This window comes from Panulirus ornatus, chromosome 19 (genome assembly GCF_036320965.1).
Source record: "Panulirus ornatus isolate Po-2019 chromosome 19, ASM3632096v1, whole genome shotgun sequence".
Lineage (NCBI taxonomy): Eukaryota > Metazoa > Arthropoda > Malacostraca > Decapoda > Palinuridae > Panulirus > Panulirus ornatus.
The window spans coordinates 67529540-67553519 of record NC_092242.1 but is presented as its reverse complement, the minus strand read 5'-3'; the positions used below and the strand labels follow the sequence as shown (position 1 = coordinate 67553519).

At 40.4% G+C, this 23980-nt stretch overlaps 1 protein-coding gene across 5 annotated transcripts in view; it reads left to right on the top strand.

Annotated features, from left to right (window-relative positions):
• The window catches only part of LOC139755656 (teneurin-m-like), a 606211-nt gene that overhangs the window by 547542 nt on the left and 34689 nt on the right, over positions 1–23980 (top strand). For 4 of the 5 annotated variants that reach the window (XM_071674281.1, XM_071674282.1, XM_071674278.1 and 1 more), the window contains 5 exons: positions 4147–4370; positions 4891–5098; positions 20351–20377; positions 21352–21571; positions 22416–22651. In XM_071674281.1, the coding sequence (XP_071530382.1) occupies positions 4147–4370; positions 4891–5098; positions 20351–20377; positions 21352–21571; positions 22416–22651 (915 nt within the window). The remainder of the gene's footprint in view (positions 1–4146; positions 4371–4890; positions 5099–20350; positions 20378–21351; positions 21572–22415; positions 22652–23980) is intronic. The other variant, XM_071674279.1, reaches the window with a different exon arrangement.

Sequence of the window (23980 nt, the reverse complement as noted above, 5' to 3'; positions counted from 1 at the left end):
ACAAGCGCAGACGGCAAGTTCGTAAGTGCACACCTCCACAACACAATAAGGGATGCCATCTGGTCAATGCGCCTTACATGTGTTCAAAGAGAAAAATGCGTTTTTGGACCACTGTAAATTTGAGGGACAAAATTCCTAAGAGGTGCGTCAGGGGTTGAGGGAAAGTTAAAGTCATCGAGAGAGGAGTTGAGAGTCGGGAAGGGAAAAAGAAAACCAGAGAGAGCGGATCCGTCAGCAGGGCAGACAGACAGAGTATCATCTGAAGGGAAAAGGAAGAAAAGATTAAAACACGACAGTTATTAGAGATACGTCCAGCGAAAGCCGGAAATTTACCATCAGCGGAGAGGTTGTCCTTTGGGTAAAGTAGTCCTTCACCTCCGGCGACGAAAGTTGAATGCAAGTCGAAGGAAGGCCGAATCTCTTGCCTAAATGGCCATGGAATGTGAATGGTCGAACTATGAACTGCAAGAAGCGCTAGCGCGCTTTTAACGTAGACGCATTTAGTGCATCGCACCGACGAACCCCCAGAACAAAGCTATACAAAAAAAATAATATATGAAAAGGAGAGATTTGTGTTCTGTGCTCGTCATAATGTTTAAAAGGCTAAATTTTTGAAACTTAAGGACAAGATGTCAAGTAAGTTGAGACTCCGTTAAGTCATTTTCATAAATGAATATTCAATCCTATTTGTATAATGTTTCTTTTGTTTTTATAAAAGCAGGACAAAGATTATATGTATTATTTCTCAGGAAGTATATTTAACGTTTCTGTCATTCCTGATTAAAAGCGAAGTTGTTAAATGACGGTGAAATTTTTTGATTGGTCTTTAGATGTGTTGATTTTCCTTATACTGATGTTTTTATCGTGTAACGTTCCCCTAAAAAAAAAAAAAACTTATCTATACTGTCTATACAGTAAACCCTCAAAGTAATGTATCCCAATAAAACGGATTTCAGATTTAACGGACATGAAAATATATATATATATATATATATATATATATATATATATATATATATATATATATATATATATATATTTTTTTTTTTTTTTTTTTTTCATACTATTTGCCATTTCCCGCGTTAGCGAGGTAGCGTTAAGAACAGAGAACTGGGCCTTAGAGGGAAATATCCTCACCTGACCCCTTATCTGTTCCTTCTTTTGGAAAATTAAAAAAAACAAGAGAGGGGAGGATTTCCAGCCACCCGCTCCCTCCCCTTTTAGTCGCCTTCTACGACACGCAGGGAATACGTGGGAAGTATTCTTTCTCCCCTATCCCCAGGGATAATATATATATATATATATATATATATATATATATATATATATATATATATTATTTTTTTATTCTATTTTTTTTTCAACGCCTCGGGCTATAAGCTCAGCAGAGACAGAAGCAGCGCTCGAGGAAGGTAACGTTTTCTGTTTTATGGAGAAACCAGAAAAGATCGCTTGTAACTTAATCCAGTCAGAGATATTCAGAGGCCATTATTAGCGTTTAAACGGTGGCAGTCCTGAATCCGCCAGCATATTTACTCGTCGTTCATGATCCTCTTGCTTAGCTACTTAGTACACCCACCCACTCACCTTTCACGATCTTTCTTACCACTTTCCACTACCTTCCGTGTACTCACTGGCTCACCTCGTACGGTATAACAACCACTACTTTCTCCCACGACAGGAGACTACTCATAAACCCACCATAATTGGTTATGATTATCCACCAGAGTACCAACTGTAATGATTTATCTCCCTGCTGGCCTGCATCCCTGAGGGGACTGGTTGAGTACACCGAGGCATATAGCATCTTCCTTCCTAAAGGGCCCCTACGCGAAACAGTCTTTCAAAATGTCTGCTACACGTCACACGCAGCATCACCATGATGAAAGAACAGACTTTAATGTTGACTTTCGGTAAAGCCTCTATCGGAATAAAGGCGTGGGTTTTGTTTATATTTATAACCTTGAGGATAAATTCATCACCTGCATTAATACCTACTGAGTTCCTCACGCAGCAAAGAACGACGCCTGGTTTCTCAGGTGGAAATGGAACCAGCCTCGGACGCAGAAAACGTGCTGGATCATGGACTTAATTGAGAAGGTTGGTATGACTTTACCCCAACCTTGGGGGCAAGAGAGGAGTCTACAAAGTCCCGTTTGGTAAATATCAAGTAAACTTTACTGAAGGAACGTATGTGGAGTGCGACACCAGTCACTTTTCAAGCATTTATCCTTCGCCCAGTCTTGTACTCTTTCATTTTATTGTAAAGATAGATTTTAAACACATTATTTCGCTGTGTGTTTCAGACTGATTTGCCCTTTATGTTACAAATTCATGGGTGTCTAGGAAGCAAAAGACCCCTGCGCCATTATTGGTGAAGCGGCCAGAGAGCTTCATTAAGAATTCAGACTTGGGTGGCTGCAACTTTGACAAGGGAGAGCGAGCCTGGACCATTAATCAGACGCGCCGCCCGTCCATTTCGGGGAGGCCGCGCTATCTATCAGTGACCCAGGCAGTCATGGTGCTGCCACACTGGCACTTCCTCACAGATTTCTGTCCCCGGTTGTATAAGGGAGAACGGGAAAGATGTCCCACGATAAGACTGCACTCAGGAAGACAAGGAAAATGCGGAGCAGTTTATAGCCTTTATCTCAGGAGTTGTCCGTCAAGCACACACGAAGGGGGGAAACATTAATCTGCCTTCATTCTATAACCCAGCGTTTGACTTGATAGTTAAATGTATGTGCTTTTAAGATATGAATGAATGTATATACACGGACACACATGAAACCAAAAACTATTAAACCAGACAAATATTTCGTTTCGTAAACCCACTTTTATGTCAAAGTATTCTGGCAGAAATTATGAAGGCAACTTCCTTGAGGGACGAGTTTTACGTATTAACTGCGGACGTACTTGGCTTCAGACGCCGATCGAGCTAACATCGACATGATGATGTCGATGTTAGCTCGATCTGGCAACTATGACGTCCATTCCTTTTCCTCCATGAGGAGGAAATCTTGTATTTCACAGTATTACGTTCGCAAGGGAAAGAAGATTTTGCAGAAGGAAGCCTCTTCAAACTGTAGTACGGTCATGGAGGGGCTGTGTAAGATATATTAGGTGAAGAACTCTTGTTTGAAGTGGTCATTCCGTCCGAGTCAAAGTTGTACGAAGATTTAAAGAAAATCAATTGGAGCTTTATGAAAAATTATATATATATATATATATATATATATATATATATATATATATATATATATATATATATATATATATGCAAGAAGTCGGAGACCAAAGGCCGATGCCTGATACAATAGATTAGATTGTACTTTGGGTCATAACAGTTAGCTTGCATTTTTACAGTTGTTTAGAACTCTTGGTATTAGAATGACAGTCGCGAGATATTGTTCTTACTGTCTAAATTGTTCATTATATAATTTTCTTGAAATCGGGCAGCACATAAAAATGCCATTTTCCTACCCCACCATGGCCACTGCACTGCGCGATTAAAACACGCTTTCTTTAGCCCCATCAACACTATGAATGATGCGACTTTGAAGCACAGCCGTACGACCCATGGAGCTAGCATAGGGGTGCAGTCCTTCTGAAGATGACAGGTACGATCTCTGGATAGGAAGGCGCGCCCTGTGAAGCTCGTGTCAGTCCACACCATTGTAACCTAAAGTTGGTTTCGTCGTGCTCAAAGAGGTTAGCAAATAGATCTTGCAGTATTTCCACCCCCTTACCTCTGTCCATGCAACAACCACGTTCAGTTAATCACAAGCCATGGAGGAACCCCAGCCAAGTTCTTATATCACAGATCCCCTTGTATTGCTAGATATGAAAACGGAAAGTACGAATCTTTCTGCCTTTGAAAGGAAGGAATGCGATAAACAGCCATCTGGTGTCTTTTGTTTGAACTACTCTTTGATCTACTCTGTAGATCTACCAATGAGAGTTTTCTTTATTTGTTTGGCGCCTTGAGTGAATGGTTGTTTATGATTTCAAATAGCTTCACATTAGCTATTTGTCGTAGTCGTCACAAAGTCTAATATCGTTGGAACTTGGAGGTCATCTTTTATTAATCCTTCGACCGAAGTTTTATTCCTTCCTGTGTGCTTCATTAATTTCTTCTTCCTCTAGATGCGAGGAACACGGGCAGTGCAAGAACGGAACCTGCATCTGTATGACGGGCTGGAACGGCCGCCACTGTACGCTGGCCGGCTGCCTGAACGACTGTTCCGGCAATGGCGCCTGTGTCATGGAGAACGAGGAGTGGGTTTGTCGCTGCCAGGACGACTGGGAGGGCCACGACTGTTCCGTCAAGCTGGAAACCAACTGTGATGACAACAAAGACAATGATAATGGTCAGTGTGTATTATATGATAGTTGCTTGGAACGTCTTTTTAATGTATATTTACTGAATACAGTTTTCCAAGGATTTTTTTTATGTACATATTGTTTGGTTGGCCTAACTTTGTATTTTAGCCACTACGAAGGATCATAATCCTGACCACAGGGAAATCTTAGTATTACAGAAACTAGCTGCAGGTCACACATGTGTTCTTTCTGATTGTCCATGGCTAAGCCATTTTGTGGTGCGCATTCCCTTAGCTCCATAGAACTATTAACACGGCGATGCGGCCTTTGAGCGCGACGATACGGCCCCTTAGGTGTGATGTCTTGGTATTTGAGCTGATCCTTCGAAGGCCAGGCCATCATACCCAAGAGTCAATTTAAGGATTAGGTTAAAGGTCAGGGGTCGCACTGTCATGTCAGTGATGTGCTCATGCCCACACCCTTTATCATACACGATGTTATAAGAATGAGGCAATGTGTGGAGGAGTGCACACCTAGCTTGATAATGAGGGTCATGTCTTGGTACAGACGGATTGGTGGACTGTGCCGACGCTGAGTGCTGCACTTCAGTGGCCTGCAAGGACTCCACCCTCTGTCTTACTTCTGTCGACCCCATCGACATCCTCTTGAGGAAGCAGCCGCCAGCTGTCACCGCCTCCTTCTTCCAGCGAATGCGGTTTATCGTTGAGGAAGGTTCCGTTCAGAACTACGCCGAGGGTTCCGCTTTCAATGCCAGGTGAGGAATACGGGTTTCAGGATGAATCATGCTGTACAACATTTGAGTTAGATGGGTTTAGGGGAGAATTCGCTGTTTTATCAAACGAATGAACAAATTCATCACAAACAAATTGACAGAGGGAGGTTTAAAGGCTGATATGAATTAAATGCAGGTCATTTTGTCGTCTGGCCTTGACAGCAGTGTTGATCATATGAGAGACGTTTATTGCAGTAAGGAGAAATTTGTTCCTGTGCCACCATTTGTATGTCATGGCAATAGGATGCAACTTCTGATTAATCTGACGACACTAGTGGAACTTAGTATCGACGATGATTCTAATTTATTTCATTTATTGTTTTGCACACGTCTTGATTGGGCTAGTCCAAAAACTCTACTACTATGTTTATTCATATTAGTATCGTAAAGCTCTCATTAACTGTTACGTTTGGGATGTTTAACGCGTATATATTGTATTACTTTATGTCTTAAGTTCTTCCAGGTTTCTTGCTCTTAATATTTGATTCATAGCCCGTTACAAACTTCAAATTCTGTCAGTATAGTGGAGTAAGGCCTTGTGTCATACTTATGTTAAGTTGGATTACAAATTTTATTTAGTTATTGAAAGGTAGATTGACAGCTGAAATCCCAGTGCTGTGTCAAGTATCCATAGAGATGTTTCAGAGGCCGTAATGTCTGTCGGTCCTTCAGCCACCAGTGTATCAATTGTTATGGGTGAGGACGGTGAGCTTGTTTGTTGTGTGCCAAGATAGTAGTCAGTTTCATGTGTGTCAGGCTAGTGTTTCCTATGTTATGGGTGAGGCTGATGTTTCTGTTATGAATGGTGTTGCGGTTGAGGCTGGTTCTGACTGTGTTCTAACCAAACTTCTGATGCCGTAAACCACCTACCTCACCCCATGGCTGCCACTCACAGCCTGTCTGGCCTAGACGCAGCCGCCTCTGTGCCCGTCAGCGATGCCTGCTTTACCTTGTCTCTGGCAGCTTTGTTCTGTCTCCTGAACACCCAAGCCGTCCCTACCACTACTCCTCCCTCCTCACCATCCATGCCCATTCCTCTTACCCACCATCGCTCCCCCTCCCAAATGACCACTTCCCCTTTTTCATCATGGCCCTCTTCCATCCTCACCTACCTTCTAGTACCTCCCTAGCTTATGCTCATTATGCCTCACAGCTTACCCTGGGATCTCCCTATCGATACACTTTGCCTTTGCTTTCCTGTGCGTTTTCTTTTCTCCATCTCTTCTTCTCTCACTCCATTCCCTCCCTCTATCAGTCCCTTCCTTGCTATTCACTGTCTCCACCAGTACTTCTCTCACTCCGCATTCCTCATTCCACCACTTCTTCATCTGTATTTCCCTCACTCTTCCATTTCCCCGTCTGTATATCCCTCACTCTTCCAGTTCCCCATATGTACTTCCCACTCCGCCACTTCCTCATCTGTCCAACCCTCACTTCACCACTTCTTTACTTACGCTTCTCTCAGCTCACCACTCACACATCTGTACCTCTCTCTCCACCAGCTCCCTACCGGTACCCCTCTCACTTCAGCAGTACCCCATCTGTACCTATCTCACTCCACCAAATCCCCATCAGTAGCTCCCTCACTCTGCTACTTCCCCTTCTGTACTTCCGTCTCTGCCACTTCACCATCAGCACCTCCCTTTACTATACCACTTCCACATTTGTCCATGCTTCATTCCACTACATCTCCATCTGCTTGTCCCTAACTCCACCTCTTTTCACCATATGTACCTCCAGAACTTCTCCATCTGCACTGCTCTCACTTCTCCACTCCCTAACACTCACCATCTTGAGAGACACTCCAAAACCTTACAAACACTGATTCCCACAGTCAGTAACCTCCATTACCTCCCACAGTCCCTATTCCTCCATTACCTCCCGTGGTTCCTGCCATCCACTACCTTCAGCAGTTCTTACACCACTTCCTCGTACACTTCCTACCCTGCATTACCTCCCATAGTCCCTTCTCTCCTCCTCCTCTCATAGTCCCTATGCTCCACCAACTTGCATAGTCCCTACTTTACATCATATCCCAGAGTCCCTGCCCTCCACCACATCTCAGCCCCTATCTTTCACCACCTCCCAGAGTCCCTACACCCTTTACTACATTCGACAGGTCCTGCTGTACACTACCTCCTATATATTCTACCCTCCACTATTTCCCATAGTTCTTACTCTTTGTTACCTCTCACAGTCCCTAAACTGCACTACCTCTTACAGTTCCTACCTATACACCACCTCTAAGAATCCCTGCCCTCCACTGCCTCCCACATTACCCATACCCCACTGCCTCCTGAGTTCCTGCCCTCCGTCTCCTTCTGCAGTCCCTGGACAGGAAAGTAAAATAAAGAACCAGACAAAAGTTGTAAAGATATATGGTTTTTATTTATCGAAGGGTGTGGGTGGTTTGTCGAATATGTATTTTTGGTCCTGTATCTATATAACCCCAGAATACTGTGGATGTGTCTTTGTGTAGTGCTTCTGTGAATCAGAAAGTTTCTGTGGATTAGAAAGAATTAGATTGTGTTGTGATAGATGAGTGGTATTTTTCTCAAGGGTATATGGCTTTGAACAGACCAGGTGTGTTCCAAATTTGTCATGCTGCTTGCATCTTGAATATGTCTAATTTGTGTCTGTATTTAGATTTTATCTAGTTTTTTGCCTGCTTTTCATAAACATGTCACTTAGATTTATTTATTTATTTATTTATTTTTTTTTTTGCTTTGTCGCTGTCTCCCGCGTTTGCGAGGTAGCGCAAGGAAACAGACAAAAGAAGTGGCCCAACCCACCCCCATACACATGTATATACATACACGTCCACACACGCAAATATATATACCTACACAGCTTTCCATGGTTTACCCCAGACGCTTCACATGCCCTGATTCAATCCACTGACAGCACGTCAACCCCGGTATACCACATCGATCCAATTCACTCTATTCCTTGCCCTCCTTTCACCCTCCTGCATGTTCAGGCCCCGATCACACAAAATATTTTTCACTCCATCTTTCCACCTCCAGTTTGGTCTCCCACTTCTCCTCGTTCCCTCCACCTCCGACACATATATCCTCTTGGTCAATCTTTCCTCACTCATTCTCTCTATGTGCCCAAACCATTTCAAAACACCCTCTTCTGCTCTCTCAACCACGCTCTTTTTATTTCCACACATCTCTCTTACCCTTACGTTACTTACTCGATCAAACCACCTCACACCACACATTGTCCTCAAACATCTCATTTCCAGCACATCCACCCTCCTGCGCACAACTCTATCCATAGCCCATGCCTCGCAACCATACAACATTGTTGGAACCACTATTCCTTCAAACATACCCATTTTTGCTTTCCGAGATAATGTTCTCGACTTCCACACATTCTTCAAGGCTCCCAGGATTTTCGCCCCCTCCCCCACCCTATGATCCACTTCCACTTCCATGGTTCCATCTGCTGCCAGATCCACTCCCAGATATCTAAAACACTTTACTTCCTCCAGTTTTTCTCCATTCAAACTTACCTCCCAGTTGACTTGACCCTCAACCCTACTGTACCTAATAACCTTGCTCTTATTCACATTTACTCTTAACTTTCTTCTTTCACACACTTTACCAAACTCAGTCACCAGCTTCTGCAGTTTCTCACATGAATCAGCCACCAGCGCTGTATCATCAGCGAACAACAACTGACTCACTTCCCAAGCTCTCTCATCCCCAACAGACTTCATACTTGCCCCTCTTTCCAAAACTCTTGCATTCACCTCCCTAACAACCCTATCCATAAACAAATTAACCATGGAGACATCACACACCCCTGCCGCAAACCTACATTCACTGAGAACCAATCACTTTCCTCTCTTCCTACACGTACACATGCCTTACATCCTCGATAAAAACTTGTCACTGCTTCTAACAACTTTCCTCCCACACCATATATTCGTAATACCTTCCACAGAGCATCTCTATCAACTGTATCATATGCCTTCTCCAGATCCATAAATGCTACATACAAATCCATTTGCTTTTCTAAGAGTTATGTTATATATTTTTTTCAATTCATTGTATGGGTATATCTCGTTAGTGACAAATCTCATTACCTTTTTTTTTTTTTTACCCTCTGCAACCTGAATAATTGTATTTTGGAGGTCAAGTGGATGGCTGGTGACTGGAGAGTACTGTAGAGGAAGGATCATATAGATGTGACAAGATTTTGCTTCTCCAAGGAGTGTTAGAATTGTAGAATCTACTCAGTATTACTTTCATCTGTGCTCTTCTTTTACATACACTCCACTACTCCCACAGTGCCTGTTGCATTGGCTCATCCCCCCACCTAACCTCTATGTATTCTCTTCCATGGTCCAGTCCTTCCCTCCTATGTTTTCTCTCCCTCATTAATGCTGCCTTCTATGCAAACCTTAGTTGTACTAAGACACCAACATCAGAGTGTACTTCCATCTTATCTCCTTTAACTCATGCCTCTTTCCAATAATCACTCGTAAATTCCACTTGTCTGAGGATTATTAAATACAGTCAAAAGAGGGACAGGATCACTTGTCATTGGAATGTAGCACTGGAAGGGAGTTCCCACTGAATCATGCTTCAAGGGTGACCTATCAGCTGTTATGCAGCACTAGAACGAAGTTCTTACTAGATCTTTCTTCAAAAGTAATATGTCAGATGAATATTTTCAAAGGCCCCATATGAGAAGGGGTTTATTGCTATTTCTGTTGTTCTCTGTTTTGTTCTTCATATGTGTGCTTTATTCACCTTAATTTGATGGTGCTGATAATGATATCGGAGGTTGTGTTTCCCTGGTAGTAATCATGTAGGTGTTGTAAGATTGTTCCCATCAGTGGAAACTTCCTTTCATTACCACATTCTGGTGATATCTAACTGTGTCCTTGTGGTGGTGCTTTTGATGGTATTGAAAGTTGTATTTCCCATTAGTAGTGATGCTGGTGATGTAACGTGTGTCCTGTGGCTGTGCCTCAGTAGTAGTTGCCATTGTTAGAGGTTGTGCCCTGCTGTGGTGCTACTACAGGTATTGGAGATTGTACCCTGCTAGCAATTCTGGTCCCTGTTTTAGAGGTTTTATTGAGCTGTTAGGGATGGTGTTGGAGGAGATTGTTTCCCACTGGTAATGCCACACCCCATTTTTCCTCAAACAATGATACAGTTACCCTATACTCAACAGCAGGTCTTAGAGAATAACAGTTCCATTAAGGTGAGGTTTCTTGTTTTGTTTGTCTTTGACAGTGTCATTTGCATGATGGCCATTCAGAGTCAGTTATGTTGATTAGCAATGGTGAATGTTGTTGATCTTGAATAGTCAGATTTTTTTTGTTGCTATTAATGGAAGAGGCTATTATAAACTGGTTTTCATGAAATGAGGTGTTGATGAAGACTCTGCCTTGCCCTCCATAAGTTCATTGAGATTGGTTGGGTGTACTTTGGTTACATAAGAAGGCGTAAGTGGGGGAGCGGAAGCCTTTATGTCATGATAGAAAAGAACACTGATGTTCCTCTCCCATGTGTGTATTTTAACAGTAGTTAATGTTCCCTAATACCTGCGTGGTAACTTGACTTCACCTAAGAAGTTGTGCCTTATTAGATTATAATCATTGAGGATGTGTAAACATTTTGGTACCATACTCTTTTTTTTTCAGGTGGCTGTTTTTGAACATTGTGCATTTTAGGTGAACTTTACAAATACAGCTGCAATAGATTTCTGCTCGTAGATAGAGTTGCAGTATTTTTTATACACTTATAGGGCACTGTAGCATTCACGTCTATGACCTACATTTTCTCTTATCTAGAAAGGTGATTCCCCACACACTTTGTAAGAGATATTGTGATCTAAACACAGATGTCAGTCTTGATTTATTTTTTGTTCTGATATGATTACTTACTGGTACATAAATCTAATTACACTTTTAGAGAGTGGGTGACTTGTTTTCTCATCAGGGCTACCTCTCTGCCTTGTCTACCCTTTCTTGTACTTAGAAAACTCTTTCACTTCCTTCATGCATTCTTGTTCATTTAGGCATTTATTTTGAAGTTTCTTTGAGTGCTCAGTTTATAGTCTGTTTCTTACAAGGAAACATGGTTGCTATGGACACTTTGTTCAGTTGAAAATCGTTCAAGTTGGATCCCATAATTTGTTTTTGAATTTTTCAGTACCATTATACCTGTACCCCTTTCATGATTATGAATTTTAAGGTTTCCATAGGGAAGTATTGCAAAGGAGATCTCATACATACTACAGCCCTAAAAGTATTTGTGTACATTTATTTAAGATCCCTGGCGATAGGGGAGAAAGAATACTTCCCACGCATTCCTCACGTGTCGTAGAAGGCGACTAAAGGAGACAGGAGATGGGGCCTGGAAACCCTCCCCTCCTTATATTTTAACTTTCTAAAAGGGGAAACAGAGGAAGGAATCGTGCGGGGTGTGCTCATCCTCCTCGAAGGCTCAGATTGGGGTGTCTAAATGTGTGTGGATGTAACCAAGATGAGTAAAAAGGAGAGATAGGTAGTATGTTTGAGGAAAGGAACCTCGATGATTTGGCTCTGAGTGAAATGAAGCTCAAGGCTGAAGGGGAAGAGTGGTTTGGGAATGTCTTGTGAGTAAAGTCAGGGGTAAGTGAAAAGACAAGAGCAAGGGAAGGTGTAGCACTACTCCTGAAAAAGGAGTGATGGGAGTATGTGATAGAGTGTATAGATTGATATGGGTAAAACTGAAAGTGGATGGAGAGAGATGGGTGATTATTGGTGTATATGCACCTGGGCATGAGAAGAAAGATCATGAGAGGCAAGTGTTTTGGGAGCAGCTGAGTGAGTGTGTTAGTAGTTCTGATGCTTGAGACCTGGTTGTAGTGATGGGTGATTTGAATGCAAAGGTGAGTAATGTGGCAGTTGAGGGAATAATTGGTGTACATGGGGTGTTCAGTGTTGTAAATGGAAATGGTGAAGAGCTTGTAGATTTATGTGCTGAAAAAGGAGTGGTCATTGGGAATACCTGGTTTAAAAAGAGAGATATACATAAGTATACATATGTAAGTAGGAGAGATGGCCAGAGAGCATTATTGGATTGTGTGTTAATTGATAGGCGTGCGAAAGAGAGACTTTTGGATGTTAATGTGCTGAGAGGTGCAACTCGAAGGATGTCTGATCATTATCTTTTGGAGGTGAAGGTGAAGATTTGTAGAGGTTTTCAGAAAAGAAATGTTGGGATGAAGAGAGTGGTGAGAGTAAGTGAGCTTGGGAAGGAGACTTGTGAGAGGAAGTACCAGGAGAGATTGAGTACAGAATGGAAAAAGATGAGAACAAAGGACGTAAGGGGAGTGGGGGAGGAATGGGATGTATTTAGGGAAGCAGTGATGGCTTGCACAAAAGATGCTTGTGGCATGAGAAGCGTGGGAGGTGGGCAGATTAGAAAGGGTAGAGTGGTGAGATGAAAAAGTAAGATTATTAGTGAAAGAGAAGAGAGAGGCATTTGGACGACTTTTGCAGGGAAATAATGCAAATGACTGGGAGATGTATAAAAAAAAAAGAGGCAGGAGGTCAAGAGAAAGGTGCAAGAGGTGAAAAAGAGGGCAAATGAGAGTTGGGGTAAGAGAGTATCATTAGATTTTAGGGAGAATGAAAAGATGTTTTGGAAGGAGGTAAATAAAGTACATAAGACAAGGGAACAAATGGGAACCTCAGTGAAGGGGGCAAATGGGGAGGTGATAACAAGAGTATTTTGAAGGTTTGTTGAATGTGTTTGATGATAGAGTGCCAGATATAGAGTGTTTTGGTCGAGGTGGTGTGCAAAGTGAGAGGGTTAGGGAGAATGATTTGGTAAGCAGAGAAGAGGTAGTAAAAGCTTTGCGGAAGATGAAAGCTGGCAAGGCAGCGGGGTTGGATGGTATTGCAGTGGAATTTATTAAAAAAGGGGGTGACTGTATTGTTAACTGGTTGGTAAGGTTATTTAATGTATGTATGACTCATGGTGAGGTGCCTGAGGATTGGTGGAATGCTTGCATAGTGCCATTGTACAAAGGCAAAGGGGATAAAAGTGAGTGTTCAAATTACAGAGGTATAAGTTTGTCGAGTATTCCTGGGAAATTATGTGGGAGGGTATTGATTGAGAGAGTGAAGGAATGTACAGAGCATCAGACTGGGGAAGAGCAGTGTGGTTTCAGAAGTGGTAGAGGATGAGTGGATTAGGTGTTAGCTTTGAAGAATGTATGTGAGAAATACTTAGAAAAGCAAATGGATTTGTATGTAGCATTTATGGATCTGGAGAAGGCATATGATAGAGTTGATAGAGATGCTCTGTGGAAGGTATTAAGAATATATGGTGTGGGAGGCAAGTTGTTAGAAGCAGTGAAAAGTTTTTATCGAGGATGTAAGGCATGGGTATGTGTAGAAAGAGAGGAAAGTGATTGGTTCTCAGTGAATGTAGCTTTGCTGCAGGGGTGTATGATGTCTCTATGGTTGTTTAATTTGTTTATGGATGGAGTTGTTAGGGAGGTGAATCCAAGAGTTTTAGAAAGAGGGGTAAGTTTGCAGTCTGTTATGGATGAGAGAGCTTGGGAAGTAAGTCAGTTGTTGTTTGCTGATGATACAGCACTGGTGGCTGATTCGTGTGAGAAACTGCAGAAGCTGGTAACTGAGTTTGGTAAAGTGAGTGAAAGAAGAAAGCTGAGAGTAAATGTGAACAAGAGCAAGGTAATTAGGTACAGTGGGGTTGAGAGACAAAGTCAATTCGGAGGTAAGTTTAAATGGAGAAAAACTGGAGGAAGTGAAGTGTTTTAGATATCTGGGAGTGGATTTGGCAGCGGATGGAACCATAAAAGCGGAAGTGAATCATAGGGTGGGGGAGGGGGCGAAAGTTCTGGGAGTGTTGAAGAATGTGTGGAGGTCGAGAACATTATTTCGGGAAGCAAAAATGGATATGTTTGAAGGAATAGTGGTTCAAACAATGTTATATAGCTGCGAGGCGTGGGCTATGGATAGAGTTGTGCGCAGGAGGGTGGAGGTGCTGGAAATGAGATGTTTGAGGACAATATTTGGTGTGAGGTGGTTTGATTGAGTAAGTGATAATAGGGTAAGAGAGATATGTGGTAATAAAAAGAGTGTGGTTGAGAGAGCAGAAGAGGGTGTTTTGAAATGGTTTGGTCACATGGAGAGAATGAATTAGGAAAGATTGACCAAGAGGATATATGTGTCAGTGGTGGAGGGAATGAGGAGAAGTGGGAGACCAAATTGGAGGTGGAAAGATGGAGTGAAAAAGATTTTGAGTGATTGGGGCCTGAACATGCAGGAGGGTGAAAGGCGTGCAAGGAATGGAGTGAATTGGAACGATGTGGTATACAGGGGTCGACATGCTGTCATTGGATTTAACCAGGGCATGTGGAGCATCTGGGGTAAACCATGGAAATTCTGTGGGGCATGGATGTTTAAAGGGAGCTGTGGTTTCAGTGCATTATTACATGAAAGCTAGAGACTGAGTGTGAACGAATGTGGCCCTTGTTGTCTTCTCCTAGCGCTACCTCGCCCACATGAGGGGGGAGGGGGTTGTTATTTCATGTGTGGCGGGGTGGCGATGGGAATGAATAAAGGCAGACAGTATGAATTATGTACATGTGTATATATGTATATGTCTTTGTGTGTATATATATATATATGTATACGTTGAGATGTATAGGTATGTATATTTGCGTGTATGGACGTGTATGTATATACATGTGTATGTGGGTGGGTTTGGCCATTCTTTCATCTGTTTCCTTGCGCTACCTCGCTAACGCGGGAGACAGCGACAAAGCAAAATAGATAAATAATAGATGAAATATTATTTAAGATTTAAGATACCTTTTGGAAATGATACATATAATTGAATTAAATATTTACTACTTTTATAGATCCCATGAATAGGATATCAAATGTAAAAGTTTGAGGCATGCAGCTATTCAGATTTCATAGCAAGTATTTTGGGATCTCTAGTCTTAACCTTGTTCTCCTCTGGTCACCTACTTTTCTTATACATCACTTTTATCAACCTGCCAACTTCCCCATCACCCCTCCTTTTTCCACCGTTGGTACTCTTACATTTTTATCAGTCTTAACCACCATGAATCCTCTCACACAAACACAACTAAATGCCTGTTTTCTTGGACAACCTGATCCTTCATCTATTGCCTCATGTACCATCTGTCCGTCTCTTGTTACTGCTGGGGATATACTTTCTTCTATCACTATGTTACATGTGCAGTGCGGTGTTTGTGTTCAGCCATTGGTGTGATGCAGTGGGAAGGCTTCCACTTAACACTGTGCATGCCCTGTTCTCTGTTCATCATAAATTTCATCTCTATTTTCTCGTGTCCAAAACATTTATATCATGCAGTGTAACAAATTGTGTATGGAATTGTCTGTGTATGCAACTGTTTGTCTTATGTTTTGCAAAGTAATGTAGTCCATACATATATGTGTTACTTTTTTGTGTAATGTATGAACTGTGCTTCACAATGTTGTATCTCTATATGTAAGATGTGCATACACTTATACATGAATTGACATACTCTACATGCATGTGATCACATACCTGCATCATGTACACATGCACACACAAAGCTGTAACTTAGCATCATCCAGGTGAATGTAGTGTTTCTTTTTGATAGGCATTATCCATTGTAAAAGGAAAATGAGAGAACCATGTTCTCTTGAGGAATGATAGCCACTTCCCAATAATAACCTGTGAGTAATTCCACCATTTTTCCTTAAGAGCAGGATCACCCTCCACAAGAAAGTTATTGCCACCGTCTTCCTTCCAGAAACAAACCTTATATCATGAGCTCAAATCCAGATTAAGTAAATACACCCAATCCTTTCTCTCTTTAGGGTCACCTCTTCTTTTTATCTTCATTTCACATCCCATTATTCTCCAGTTGTGACTTTTATTAGAACTTTTCAGCAAGCTGCCCTTTTATCCATATTTACCAGTAAAAATATTTTACAGTTGTAGCATTACTAGCCTATTGTTTTCTCTGTGCTATATATGAGGAATTCTGAGCTGACCACTCTAGGGCTCATATGAGTTTTTACTGTTTCTGCCTTCATGTGAAAGCTCAGCCTCCCAGGTGATCTTTGATTCCACCCACCACCCATGGAGGTAACTGACTTTCTCTTGCCATAGTTGAAAGAAATATCACAAGCCTGAGTCTCCCCTAGATCAAGACGGGAGGTCCATATACATCAGCCACTTGTATGCACCCAGAATTGCATGGTACATGTGATACTTTGGTCAGTTGATGAACAAGATGAATAAAAAAGTTTGTGTATATCATGCTCATCAAAAAAGTATAACGGGACTTAAGATATAGGTTTTAAGAAGGCAGAAGCAGAATTTCTTTGTCATTTTTGTACATGAATAAATGATATAGTTGTTAGATAAACAAATGAAAATACTACCAGTTTTGTTTAGGTTATAGCTTTACAGTGACCATCAAGGATTCCATTATAGTCACATGAACTGCGTAATTGTGAAATTGTGTTATGTAAGCACCTACATTCACTTACCACCAAGTAAGATACAAGGATGCAATGAAGATTTAGGCTTAGAATAAAGAAACAGTTACCTTGGTATGAATGCTTATGCTTTTGGTAATAAAATTATTTGTTTATTGTTCATGTAAATAAATCTCTGCCTTTGTAAATGATATGCAAATACTGCAAATGTATGTATTTGCTTAGCGTTTATGGTGTGAAATCACACCTGTATAAAAACGAAAAAGTATCCACTATGTTTAGGTATGCCATAATGTACATAATTTGAAGTCATGTAAGAAAAAAGCCACAGTTATTGTACACTATGTCAGCCTTGTCCATTCAGCATTCAACTATACCAAGATAAAGTATATAGATTTGGGAGAGTTTTCATTTGTATGAATATACATTAAGAGATATTGTGCACATGGAGGAGCAAATTACTTTAGCATTTTTAGTTTAAGGGTTAACCTAGGGGTATGAAAAAGTCTATTGTAAACTCTTCTGTGGGTATTGATTTGGGTTTTGTTCCCAAGAATTGGCTCTTGTGTGCCCCACCATGGAATATACTGAATAATGATAGTGTGAACGCAGACAGCATACTGAGATTTAAAATGAGCTTGATACTATAAAAAAAAGTTCAAGAGATATGGCTCCTGAGTGAGAACCCAGTCCTCGTACAGCCCAGACTAGACTACTAGGTAAGCTGCTGCAGCACTTGATTACACTGTGGCAGTTAGCAACTTATGGGTGGGCTGTTTTGATATAGGTTTCCTTCCCTACACCTCAAAGCTTTGGGATTCTCTGCCCTTTCATGTCTTGCCCAATAGCTATGATCTGACACTTTTTAAAAGACAGGTTTGCACTTCCTCCAAGATTCATAAATACTTTTCTTTCCTCTTTTTCTCTTTCATTACTCTCTGTACATTTCAGCAAAAGCCCGGCCTTGATGTGGACTTTTTTCCATGATTGGAGCATCCAATGTATTGAAAAAAAAAGATCCTATCCTTCCTTTCCTATAAATGGTTTGGATTTTTATATTATATTCAGGTTTGAGCTCATGACCCTAGTTTTTTATGAAAAGAGACAGTGGTGAGCACAAAGTGATCTTGTTCTTAGGGTCAGTTATCCACAGGTTTTAATTGGAGTTTAACCTTTTGTTTCCACAAGAGTGAGGATTTCTTACTTCCTTTGCTCACTAGTTTTCTCTATAGAAAAAATGGCTCTTCACAAGTTCAAATGCTTTAAAACACACACACACACACACACACACACACAAATGCCTAGGATGAAGCTCGCATAAGTTTGAATCCTGGTTGCAGTAACCTGTCCACAGTCCGCCCAGCTGTTTATCCTCCCCTTGGGGCTGGTCAGTAGAATTGATACTTAGCATAGGCTAGGGTGTGTGTGTGTGTGCATACATACATACATAGGAGTAAAGACATGGTACACAAATACAAGGATGAGAAGATTGGGCAACACAAGTGTAAATTTTTCTCCCCATGATACACTAATAGTGATCACACACACACACACACACACACACACACACACACACACACACACACACACATGCACACACACTCACACATACATATGCTGTGATAACAGAAATGGATCAGTCAGGATAGTGCATGAAGCAGTGAAACAAAATTCTCAGAGATGGCAAAATATTACAATAATAGAGTATTTCAAGGATAAAGTAGACCAGGGGAATATAGATTTTCATGGAGAGTAACAGGGACGAATTCATGGAGTGCATAAAGAGGAAGTTCGTATACCAGCATGTCAGTTAACTTTCTAGAATGAGAGATATTGATACACCATAATTATTAGATCATCTCTTCACACATGGATGTTGAGAATATCATATAAGGTTCAAAAACTTCAGTGTAATTATGTGGTAAATGAGTATGTAAAAAGAGCAGAGTTAAGACCAGACTCAAAGAGAATACAAATTCTTAGAAACTACACTTGGCTATCGTAAGAGACTGAGGGCTACATAGCTGTTCACCATGGAGGTGAGGAGAGAGAGAAAGGAGAACCTGATAACACCCTTCATGTTTCTGAATCTGCTGGATGATACTGACAATGAGTAATTCTTCAAGAGATGCCACACCAGAGTAAGCAGTGACCATGACAGAAAGATGGGCAAAAAGTTAGAAAGTGTGTTAAAAAGCTCAGCTGCTGGTTTAGTATAAGGGTAGTGGATGGTTTAAGTGTACTAACCTATGGAAATGTGAAAGCTAGCAGTATGTGGAGATTTGGAAGACTTCTTAATGGCATAAAAAGTTTAGGAAAGTGCAGAACACTCTCTCTCTATACTGTGCAAATTGGTAATTACACACACACACACACACACACACACACATGCGCAGTGGGGGCATTATGAGTGTAAAACTCTCTCCCTGTAGCACATAAATAATAATCACAAATAGTAATCACACACACAAACACATGCCATCCTCTTTCGGGTGGCTGTTAAGGTTACGGATTGTCATACATGCACTGGCTGCCAAGGATCAAACCTACATACTTTCGAACCCTGTTCACAGCAGCTAGTCCACAGTCCACCCAGCTGTTCATCCTCCCCTAGGGGCTGATAGATAAATTGGATACCTGGCATAAGCTATGGTGTGTGTGTGTATGTGTGCTTGCATTCACAGGAGTAAAGACATGGTACACATATAAATGGTTGAGACTGGGCAATGCAAATGTAAAGCTAACTCTTTCTCTTTAACACACAGATAGTAACAAGAAAACACACATGCTTTAATGACCATGGGTCAACATGGGCCTACCTGGGATCAGGTCCCCATTTGATTGAATCCCAGGCATGGCAATTGGCCTACAATTAACCTAGGTGTTCATCCGCCCCTTAGATACAGTCTTTAAATTGCTACCTAGCTTGGGCTAGGATGTGTACATATACACATGTAACAGTCAAGCTATGGTACCCTTCAAAAAAAGTTAAGAGATGGGGCAATACCAGTGTAAAACTTTGTACCAGTAACATACAAATAGTTATCACACACACACACACACACACACACACACACACACACACACACACACACAGAAAGTTGTAACATCTGTCATCATTGTATATAGATTTTTTTTTTTTATATACATATATATCAGGCTGTGTGTCCTTGCTTATACCTCTCTTTATTAAATCCCTGGCATGGAATACTATGTATACATACAGTCTTCCCATGGTTACCCTTATCTTTATTAGCCTCTCCATGTGGCATTAACATCTGTTCTCCATACAAATATGAATTTTTATTCTTTATAATCTTAAGAAAGCCGCTTTAGATCCTTACAACCAGACTTCGAATTTTCCTCAGACATATCTGTTTATATTCTTTGCATTGTTCTGTGGTTTTCAATACACCTCACTTTGATTAAAGAAAGGATAACGATGTTTGCCCTTCTAACAATAATCAAAGAAAAATACTTCATGAATATGAAGAATCCATACTTTTATATTTTTTTGTTTATTATTGTCTGTGGCAGTCTACTTGCTCTACAATGAAAAAGATAAAAAGATATTTCCTTGTGCGTGTACTGTAATGTCGTGATACATGGCTAAATTTAACTTTGTAAAGTAATTGGATAGACTGCTGACTGAGGCCTATACTCCAGTATGCTGCCTCACTGACTGCCTCTGTCTTGACTAATACAGATGGTCTGTTTTCCTTCAGCATGCACAGGATTTTCATAAATGAGAGGTGAGTGTTCCAGTGCATGAGGTAGACTGCTATTTATGAAGTGCACTGCCTGTTATGTAAAAATGTTACAGTACTTGATTATGTTTTACATATTTTTGTTTTTTAGATTTTGTGAGGGTATGGCTTTGGATAGGAATGCATTTTATATGTTTACTAATTTCTTCATTACCTGACACCTTGTTTTACCAGCAACTTTTACAAGAGAGGCAGCATTGTGTGTGTAGGTGAATTACATCACACAGGTATTGCCTGTGAGTACAGAAAAATTCTTGCTACAGTAACAGTCCTCCTAGATGTTTATTTTCTCAATATGACAGTTTAAAAATTTGACTCTTGATGTACCATTTGATTATCTGGATGATCCTTCTAGTTGTCCAGGTGGAGCCTAACAAACCATGCTGCTTTATTATCATAAAACTAGTGGAACAGTGTGTGCCTTTCAGCGTTTCCTAGATTTTCATGAAAACCATTTTCTTAGTTGCATATGCATGTAGGAGTTTTGTCTTGTTTTGCTTTCTGATTAGCTTGATATTATCAATTTCTGTGTGAATTTTTTTTCACTACTTTACACTTGCAGTTTTATAGTGGATCTCTTCCATTTTCTAAAATGCTAATACAGTACAGAATGTTAATGTATTTTTGTGAAATAGTCATATTTTTCTAAAAGTCTAAACTTGAATAATGCTTCAGGGGTATTAAACAAAGTTTTCTTATGGGTTATGTTGAAATACATATTTGTATATGGTTCTCTTATATATGGGTGGAATAATGAAGAATTGTATGACCTAATGCTTGGATGAATTTGTTATATTTGATGACATACTTGCTTTCTGTGTGATTGACTTTTCTTAAGGTATTTACATCCAGATCTATGTGTAAGTATAAGTCTTTGCAAAATTTATATGAATGAGACAAAAAGTGAATCTATACTGTATATGGAAAATATGAATAAACAGTGGGCATTGAATTCTCAGCCGTGCGTCTGTGGTGCGAGGACGTGTCATCAGTGGGCGAGGAACTGGTCTGCGAGGTGTGCGGGTCTCCCACTACCGACCAGAAGATACAGGCTTTACACTCACACGCCCTGGGGGATGGTTTGATCTCATGGTTAATGGAGGTGGTGCTGTCAGGTTGCTCTTTGGCAAGTCACCATTCCTGCCTGTCACTGAGACTGTCTGGGTACCCTGGAATGAGGTATGTTATGCTTAATTGTGCTGGGAGTTATTGCCTTATCATTTTTGTTATTCTTACTGATAAGGAAATACATAACACTTTATATTTGCTAGAAGCTTGTTGCAGAAAATTTTGATGTGAAACTTCATCCAGAATTACTTGACACTTTTTCGTTAGGGCTCATTAAAATTCATTGATTATTCACCTTTCAAATGGTAATTGAGAAATCTCTTTTCTTCTCTGGGTACAGGTGCTGTTTTGAATATTTGAATGTACATATTTTAGTTATGTAATATTCTTATACTGTAACATGAAATATCACTTATGTTACTACAACACTACTATGAGCACAGTATCAAAAATCTGTGTTTATGAAGTTGATAATCTCCACAGTCATTGTCCACTGTATACAGGATTACTGCCAACTTTGAGCATGAGCTCGAAGATTCAATAACATCTTTTAAAAATTACTGAATATTTAGTAAATTTACTCTAGCTACAAAGGAATAACAAGCATACTTCACCTCCTTTGCATATACAAAGCACTCTGTTAAAGCTATAATATGCTTAGACCTTAATCTGTTGGCCCATGTGTCTTTGAAATCCATGAAATTTTAAAATATGAATATTGTTTGATTCTGAGGAAACTGGATTTTCAGTGTTTTATCTTTGATACTTTGGTAGATATACAGTGTCAGTGTGGTTACAGTAGGACCCATCATTTTATGTAGGATACAACCCTTTTTATAGAACACAAACACAGTTTAATTTTTGAAACTTAAGTATGATTAATTGTTGCATAGTACACATTAGATATGGATGTTTTTCCAGTAACTTCTGCTCTATTTGATTATTTTCTTTACAGATTGTTGTAACAAACACTATTGTCATGACAATGGCAGAAGTTGTACCACCACCACCACCAACACCTTGTCCAGACCACAACTATGATGATCTCAAACCTGTTGTCCTTGCCACTTGGAAACATGGTTTTCAGGGGGGTTGTCCTGAGCGTTCAGCAATCTTGACAGAGTCTCAAGTGGTGCAGGAGAGTCTCAGCATTCCAGGAACTGGACTTCATTTAGTGTATCATTCTTCCAGGTTAGATATAAAAAGACATAACTAGAAAGAGAAACTGCAGTTTCTATCTTCAACTCTTGAGGACTTTGTATTAAGGAGGACTAGAAGTTTGTTGCATTTAGTTAAATTTCTTTTTCTTCTGGACTATATATATCTAGTTCTTTCAGCCTTTCATGATAATTTTTTTGTTCCATCCTATCACTTTTGCTTGGAAAATGCTTAAAAATCCTTACTTATTCATTTATTTGTATTTGTTATTTTGGTGACCATATGGCACAATAGAATTCAGTTTTGCTTTTATGCATGTATTACATACTTTTATCAACAGCTTTCTGTCTCTTACAGCAAAAGTTATCAAAGTAACATCACACATTATTGGCTTAATTGTGCTATATCCTGAATATTTGTTGTCTGGATTCTAGTCTCCCAATTATGATAACATCCAAATCTTCTACATTTGTTTCACTTCCTATCACTTTGTCTCTTGAGTCTTTATATGATTTTACCAATGTATTCTCACTTGTTCCACAGCTTACTGGCTCAAAATTACTTTCGTTGAATTCCATGAGGTTCCCTTCTACCAATCAGTCTTTCTATCTATATTTCTGACACACATTCCCTTCAGGAACTCCCATCAAGGGGAAGACCACAGCAAAAGGGTTTCCACTTATCCCTGTCCTTAGATGCCTTCCTTGCATATACCATTCCATACATTTTTCCCCTCTTTCTCTCCCTCCTGTACTCCTCCACTCTGTTTCCCCATGTGACAGTTGGCCTTCCTCTGGCACCAACCCCTTTAATCATACTATCATACACTCTTTTTGCATTATTTCCACATGCTCAAATCACTTTAAAGTTTTACGTTTCACTCTGCCACTCCACAATTCATTCCTTTTGCATTGATGCCCCTGCCATGCTGTATCTCTCATAAACACCCTCATTTCTTTGTGTTCATTCCATCGAGTCATATCACATACTCCTCTCAAACAGCTTATTTCAATAGGGATAGACTGAGAAGGAGAGGGAAAGGTGGAGTGGAAGAGGCTTTTAAGTATCATGACCTGAACATTCAGGAGTGTGAGAGGTTTGAATTGAATAGAATGAATTGGACCACTGTGATATACAAGCAGCAGTGTGTTGTCAAGGGCCTGAACTAGGGAATATAAAGCAGTCAGGGAAAAGTACGGAACAGTCTATGGAGCATGACTGCGTATGACTTCCTCTGATTTAGGGGGCCTGGTTGTGGATAGGAAGCTGTTGTTTTGTTGCATTATACATAACAGCTTGAGAATGGATGTAAGCAAATGCAGCCTTTCTTCATTTGTTCCTCGTGCTATCTTACTAAAGCAG